General features: G+C 38.6%; 3 protein-coding genes across 5 annotated transcripts in view; 2 read left to right on the top strand and 1 right to left on the bottom strand.

Moving 5' to 3' along the window:
- Positions 1,257 to 5,301, top strand: LOC104725907 (phytosulfokine receptor 2-like). Its single transcript, XM_010444658.2, has 2 exons — positions 1,257 to 1,667; positions 1,893 to 5,301. Exon 2 carries the CDS (start codon positions 2,069 to 2,071, stop codon positions 5,177 to 5,179), a length of 3,111 nt encoding a protein of 1,036 aa, XP_010442960.1. The 5' UTR covers positions 1,257 to 1,667; positions 1,893 to 2,068; the 3' UTR covers positions 5,180 to 5,301.
- On the top strand, positions 5,245 to 6,031 carry LOC104725909. The gene is made up of 2 exons (XM_010444661.2): positions 5,245 to 5,567; positions 5,677 to 6,031. The coding sequence occupies exons 1-2, from the start codon at positions 5,469 to 5,471 to the stop codon at positions 5,950 to 5,952; spliced, it is 375 nt and encodes a 124-aa protein (XP_010442963.1). The 5' UTR covers positions 5,245 to 5,468; the 3' UTR covers positions 5,953 to 6,031.
- The window catches only part of LOC104725908, a 2,432-nt gene continuing 1,255 nt past the window's right edge, over positions 6,008 to 7,184 (bottom strand). For all 3 annotated transcript variants that reach the window (XM_010444659.2, XM_019232966.1, XM_010444660.2), the window contains one exon: positions 6,008 to 6,820. In XM_010444659.2, the coding sequence (XP_010442961.1) occupies positions 6,209 to 6,820 (612 nt within the window). In that variant the 3' untranslated portion in view covers positions 6,008 to 6,208. The remainder of the gene's footprint in view (positions 6,821 to 7,184) is intronic.

Below are 7,184 nucleotides of genomic sequence, written 5' to 3' on the forward strand. Positions count from 1 at the left end.
TTATTTTGTTATTATGTTATTTATAAAGATTTGTGATTAAAAATTTGGTTTGCTTATATTAAAATTTTTAGATTTTAAAAATGTTTATTGAAAACGTGTCAATAAAACATTTGCATATAATGAACTTTAAATTTTTTTCGATTAAATTTTTAAAATCTTAGCTGTTAATTTTTTAAAGAAAATACAAATTAGTTTTGATTTTAATAGATTTTTTTTTTACTTTTCTACAATTTATTTTATTTTATTTGTCCCCAATTTTCGTTTTTAATTAATTATATTTATTTAATTAATTAATTAATTTTCATTAAGTTTTTCTAATAGCAATTGAATATAATTTATTACACATTTTAAAGTTAGTTTCATATTTGTACTTTCTAATTAATATAGTAAGATTCATGTTTGCTTGACAAAAAGTGGGTTTTGGTGGTGACTTTTATTATATATTTGGCCTTTGGGAAATTTTGTTAACTAGTAAAATTCACAATTTTGAAATGTTTCACCTAGATGAAATCTCCTCAGCAATTCTCTTTTATGTGTCCATTATTTAAAAACCGGTAAACCGATTTGTTTCACCAATTTGACATAATCACCGATTTGAATAATTTTTTTTTAAAGTACTATTGAACGCTTGAATATTTGATTATATTTGGGTATGATAACCCAATATGAGCATTAGCTTTCTTATAGATTAAAATGAATATTAGTTTTACTTGGATCATCGAATTCTTACGGAATTAGTAAGTATATTAGTCTTTGTCAAATTAGTTAAATATCATATATTTGTATGTTGTGTGTAGGAGAGAAATGGGTGATACAAAAATAGAGAAAGACAAGCAAACTTTGTCCATTGTTTTCTTAATGCGACAAATTATGTAAAAGAAAAAAAAACTATATAAAAAGCCTGTGGAAAAAGTTTTGACTAATACTACAAACTTTTGTTGACTTTATTTCAACTAAATAATATTGTTGTTTCCCACTAATAATTTGTTCCCCAAATTTAAAAAAAAAAAATCTAAGATTTGTAACAAAAACAATTCTTAATTTTTGTTAAATTAAATCTAATGTGAATAAATAATTATGGTCAAACTGTTAGGTTTTTTATATTTCTAGAATATATATAAACTTGTGAACTGCAATTAATACTTTTGCAGGATTTTGTCCACAAAATTAAATAGTACTAGTAAATTTTAAATTGGCAATTAAATAATGTGACAGAACAAAAATAAAATAAAAATTAAGTTAAGGAGGTGCACAAGACTTTTGAGACTCTCTCACTGTTCTTGAGAAAACGAAAGAAGTTTACTTTTTTTTTTTTTTTCCGTGTTCTCTCTCAAATCTTCTCTGTTTCGTCGTCATCACTGTTTCTATCAATTCGATTTCGAAAGTTAAAACATTGACAATTTGAATCCCAACTATCTGCCTTTTTTTTAGATTGGTTCTGTCTCTTGATTGAAAAAGACCTGCACTTTCTTCTAATGACACATTATTATAAACCCTTGTAAACAAAATCTTTGGAATTATCGTTCCCCTTGAAAAAAAAATTGCAAACTTGTCGATGTTTCAGTGGCGGCTGTGAACTCGAAAGCTCTTAACTTTATCTGTGAATTGGTAAATTAAGGGTTTTTTGCTGGCAAAATTGGTGAGATTGCTTAAGCTGCTGCGTAAAGGTGATTACTTTACTCTTATTTTGAGTTGTTTTGTTTTTGCTTAAGTTACAAGTCTTTCAATAGTATGTGATTCTTGATTTTTTTTTCGAGGTGGTTTTTGGGATGTGAGCGTTTTAGTTTTAATCTTTAATTAACTAACGATCGAGCTTTTTGTAAGTTTTGAGTGTTGTCTGTTTTAGTTTCCTGCTTTTGATTTCAATACTGTTTCTTGGGATTCGATTTCAGGAAGATACATGTTGCTGATTTCAATTTGCTTACACAATGTTGCTTCAACTACAAGTTGTGAAAGCTTGATTCTTTTGGGACATGAGCATGTGGCCTTATGGACGTTGTAGTCTTTATCTGAGTAATCTTTTTTTGAGTTGACCAGAGAAGACTTTTGTTCTCTGTTTGTTTTAGTCATGGTGATCATTCTCCTTTTTGCCTTCTTTGTTGGTTCATCTGTGAGCCTGACATGTCACCCCAGCGACTTATCTGCACTCCGGGAGTTCGCAGGATCGTTGAAGAATGGTTCTGTTACTGAATCTTGGTTAGACGATTCACGTTGTTGTGAATGGGATGGTGTGTTTTGTGAGGGGGGTGATGTTTCTGGTCGAGTTACAAAGTTGGTTCTTTCTGAAAAGGGTTTGGAAGGTGCGGTTTCTGGTTCTTTAGGAGAGTTGAGTGAGCTGCGGTTACTTGATCTCTCTCGTAACCAGCTCAAAGGCGAATTGCCCTCGGAGATTTCCAAGTTAGAGCAGCTTGAAGTTCTTGATTTGAGCCATAATCTGTTATCAGGGTCAGTTTCTGGAACGGTTTCCAGTTTAAAGCTGATTCAGTCGCTGAACATTTCCTGCAACTCGCTGAGCGGGAATCTGTCAGATGTTGGAATGTTTCCTGGTCTTGTAATGCTTAATGTAAGCAACAATGTGTTCGAGGGTGAGATTCATCCTGAACTCTGCAGCTCATCTTGTGAGATTCAGGTTCTTGATTTGTCCATGAATCGTTTGGTGGGGAATCTTGATGGCTTGTACAATTGCAGCAAATCTATTCAGCGGCTCCATGTTGACGGCAACAGATTGACTGGCCAAATTCCAGACTCTCTTTATACGATTCAGGAGTTGGAGCAGCTATCAGTCTCTGGAAACTACTTATCCGGAGAGTTAAGTCAGAACTTGAGCAACCTCTCTGGTCTTAAGTCTCTGTTGATTTCTGAAAACCGGTTCTCTGGTGTAATTCCGGATGTTTTTGGTAACCTCACTCGATTGGAACACCTCGACGTAAGCTCCAACAAGCTCTCTGGCAAGTTTCCGCCAAGCTTATCTCAATGCTCAAAACTACGGGTGCTTGATCTTAGGAACAACTCATTATCCGGTTCTATCAATCTCAACTTCACTGTATTTACCGATCTTTGCGTGCTCGATCTCGCCAGTAATCATTTCTCCGGACCTCTTCCAGATTCCCTTGGCCATTGTCCCAAGATGAAGATCTTGAGTTTGGCGAAAAACGAGTTCAGTGGCAAAATCCCCTACACCTTCAAGAATCTGAAGTCTCTCCTGTTCCTGTCCTTATCCAACAACAGTTTTGTGGATTTCTCTGAGACGATGAATGTGCTGCAACATTGCAGGAATCTCTCCACTCTTATCCTCTCAAAGAACTTCATCGGCGAGGAGATACCAAGCAATGTCACCGGTTTCAACAACCTCGCTATTTTAGCCCTCGGAAACTGCGGTCTTAGGGGTCGGATTCCGAGCTGGCTACTAAATTGCAAGAAGCTAGAAGTTCTTGATCTCTCTTGGAATCGGTTTTATGGAACTATCCCTCCTTGGATTGGTAAGATGGAGAGTCTGTTCTACTTAGACTTCTCAAACAACACTTTAACTGGAGAGATCCCTGTAGCCATAACCGAGCTCAAGAATCTGATCCATCTAAACGGCACCGCTTCTCAGATGACTGACTCTTCCGGAATACCTCTCTATGTCAAGCGGAACAAGAGCTCGAGCGGTCTTCCCTATAACCAAGTTTCAAGATTCCCGCCATCTATCTATTTGAACAATAACCGCCTCAACGGGACGATCTTGCCGGAGTTGGGACGTTTGAAAGAGCTTCACATGCTGGATTTGAGCAGGAACAACTTCACAGGGACAATACCTGACTCCATTTCACAGCTTGACAATTTAGAGGTTCTTGATTTGTCGTACAATCATCTCTACGGTTCGATTCCTCTCTCGTTTCAGAGTCTCACTTTCTTGTCGAGGTTCAGCGTTGCTTATAACCGTCTCACTGGCGCGATCCCATCTGGAGGTCAGTTCTACAGCTTCCCACACTCGAGCTTTGAAGGAAACTTAGGACTTTGTCGCACTATTGATTCTCCTTGCAATGTTCTGATGAGCAACATGTTGAATCCGAAAGGTTCTTCACGTAGTAACAACAGTGGCAGAAGGTTCGGGAGAAGCAGCATTGTTTTACTCACCATAAGTCTTGCCGTGGGGATCACTCTGCTTCTTTCTGTTATTCTACTAAGGATTTCAAGAAAAGACGCTGACGATCGAATCAATGACGTTGATGAGGAAACTATCAGCGGTGTTCCAAAACCTCTCGGGCCATCAAAGATTGTGCTATTTCATAGCTGCGGATGCAAGGATCTGAGTGTTGAGGATTTGTTGAAATCTACAAACAGTTTCAGTCAGGCTAACATTATAGGCTGCGGCGGGTTTGGTCTTGTCTACAAAGCTAATTTCCCTGATGGCTCGAAAGCAGCGGTGAAGAGGCTATCTGGTGACTGCGGGCAGATGGAACGTGAGTTCCAAGCGGAAGTCGAAGCATTGTCTCGAGCGGAACACAAGAATCTAGTCTCTCTTCAAGGCTACTGCAAGCACGGAAACGATAGGCTGCTTATCTATTCGTTTATGGAGAATGGAAGCTTAGATTATTGGTTGCACGAGCGGGTGGACGGGAATATGACTCTCAAATGGGATGTGAGATTGAAGATAGCTCAAGGTGCAGCGCGCGGGCTTGCTTACTTGCATAAGGTCTGTGAACCTAATGTTATCCACAGGGACGTGAAATCGAGTAACATTCTGTTAGATGAGAAGTTTGAAGCTCATCTTGCGGATTTTGGTCTAGCGAGGTTGCTTAGGCCGTACGATACTCATGTGACTACTGATTTGGTTGGGACATTGGGTTATATTCCTCCTGAGTATAGCCAGTCTTTGATTGCGACGTGTAGAGGAGATGTTTACAGTTTTGGTGTTGTGCTTTTGGAGCTTGTTACGGGGCGTAGACCTGTGGAAGTCTGTAAAGGGAAAAGCTGCAGAGATTTGGTGTCAAGGGTGTTTCAGATGAAGGCCGAGAAGCGTGAAGCTGAGCTTATCGATACAACAATACGCGAAAATGTTAACGAGAAAACTGTTTTGGAGATGTTAGAGATTGCTTGCAGATGCATTGACCATGAACCTAGAAGACGACCGTTGATTGAAGAGGTTGTGGCTTGGCTTGAAGATCTTCCCATGGAGTCTTTTCAACAACAATGAAAACTCCTTTGTAAAGGAGCTTTCTTAGTTTCTTTGTAATGAAGAGTGTAGATCACTGGTTTTGATCCAAAGAACCTTGGGGTATACATGTAAAGCAATGAACCTTTTTTTTTCTGACTCAACACACGAATCTTACTTCTCTCATGTGGCAATCCTTATGTATGACACTGGCAATCACCCTGAGAAGCCACATGTACCTTTCTCTGGACACTAACTTGGTCCTGAAGTACCTGTGTAAAGTATATGTAATGTAACAACAGAGTCGTGTTCTGATGTCTGTATCAAAAAAATGGCGGCTTTGTTTATTGGCAAGAGAGGAATGATAAACATCTACAGAGCTTTGCCGAGACACTACAATAACAACACTCTTCGTTGCTTCACCGCTCAAGTAAGAGAAGAAATATAAACATATATATGTTCTCTTTTGCCTATTTGTGATACAGTTGTTGTGTTGTAACCTAATCAGCTAACTCGATAAGCATGAACACTCTCTCCAGGGAAGCAACGGAGGTGGAGAGTCATCTGCGAGTATGAACGAGGCAAGACAAGAGGCCATGGGGACAAGTACAGATGCTAAGGCACCTGATGTTTCACTCAGCTATGCAGCAGATACTGCAAAAGAAGGGTTAAAACGAGCCACAGATTTAGCCAAGGAAGAGAGCGGAGACGCTCCCACAGAGGAGGCAGCAACGGTTGCAGGCGGCGAAGATGAGAGTGAAGAGAATGTGACAGTGGGTGAGATAGGAACTGTTAAAGGGCAAGATCAATCTTGAAGCTGAAAAATGTGTCTGTACTTTGTATTTTAGGACTTTAAAAAGGCCAAATCAATAATGTTTAAAGTATCTTCAAATGCTTAAAGAGTTCTTGACATAAAAGCAAAAACAATCAGACAATATGGTACAATAACAACAACAACAAGGAAGAAACAACGAACAGAGTTCATGTATTTATAGAAACCATAAGCTAAAACTTAGCATCCAAAGCTTTCCGTTAAATTTGTCCTTAACCCTGAATCTTGAACTTGTCAAATCACCTCAAGAACGTCTCCATAACGTCAGGGAACAAACCTGAGTTGCTTCCGGAGTTATTGTTCCTAAACTCCAGTGGTGGTTGCTGATCGAGCGAGGTTGATGATGATGAAGAATCCATTCTTGCTGGTAACGTATAGCTTCTTCTAAACTTGTTAGGATGATGATGATGACCTTCAAGGCTCAAGAACTCGTTCTGGTTCTCGACATTCATCGGGTTCTGCTGCTCCTGGTTAAACAAAAGCCTACTAGCTTCATCTGCACGGCCAGTCAAGGCATTGAACAGAGACAAACCATTGGGCCATTTGATGTCATCTTCGTGTTCTTCCATTGGAGGAAGCATCTGAGGAGGAGGTGCATTGCTATCTTGAAGGAAACCGAATCGGGCTGATGCTGCTGGTAGTTGGTTCTGAAAGCTAGGGGAAGGTAACAATGGAGAGTGTGATCCCCAGTTATAAGCTTGAGACTGAGGTAACTGGTTTGGAACCAAGGAAGAAGATGGAGTCGCGGTTCTGTTTGAAGAGAAGAGCTGCGAGAGGTAAAAACCTGATCTGTAACCAATTGATTCAAACATTTGCCTCATCCTTAAGACAAAATGAAGATCTTCTGGAATCTAAAGAAATAAAACAATGACTGATCACACACCACATAACCAAAAAAGAGGAAGTAGCTAATAAGAAAGTAAGAAACAATAAGAGAAAGAAAAAAAAAACTCACAATCTTGCAAGAACCTAACTGTAACAGACCATGTCCAGCTTGAATCACAGCAATTGTCTGGTCAAATATAAACAGTGTTAAGGTAAAGATCAAGTAACAGTAAAAAAAATAACCAAAGAAGAAGTTTGATAATTGACCTGGATGCCTGATTCGAATTGGTCGGTCCATTCTGGAGGAAGCTGCAATAATTTTTTTTGACTTTAAGTGTAAGGTAACCATCAAAATCATAAATTCATCATCTAACCAAGAAAAAAAAAAAA

This window comes from Camelina sativa, chromosome 11 (assembly GCF_000633955.1).
Source record: "Camelina sativa cultivar DH55 chromosome 11, Cs, whole genome shotgun sequence".
Taxonomy (NCBI): Eukaryota; Viridiplantae; Streptophyta; class Magnoliopsida; order Brassicales; family Brassicaceae; genus Camelina; species Camelina sativa.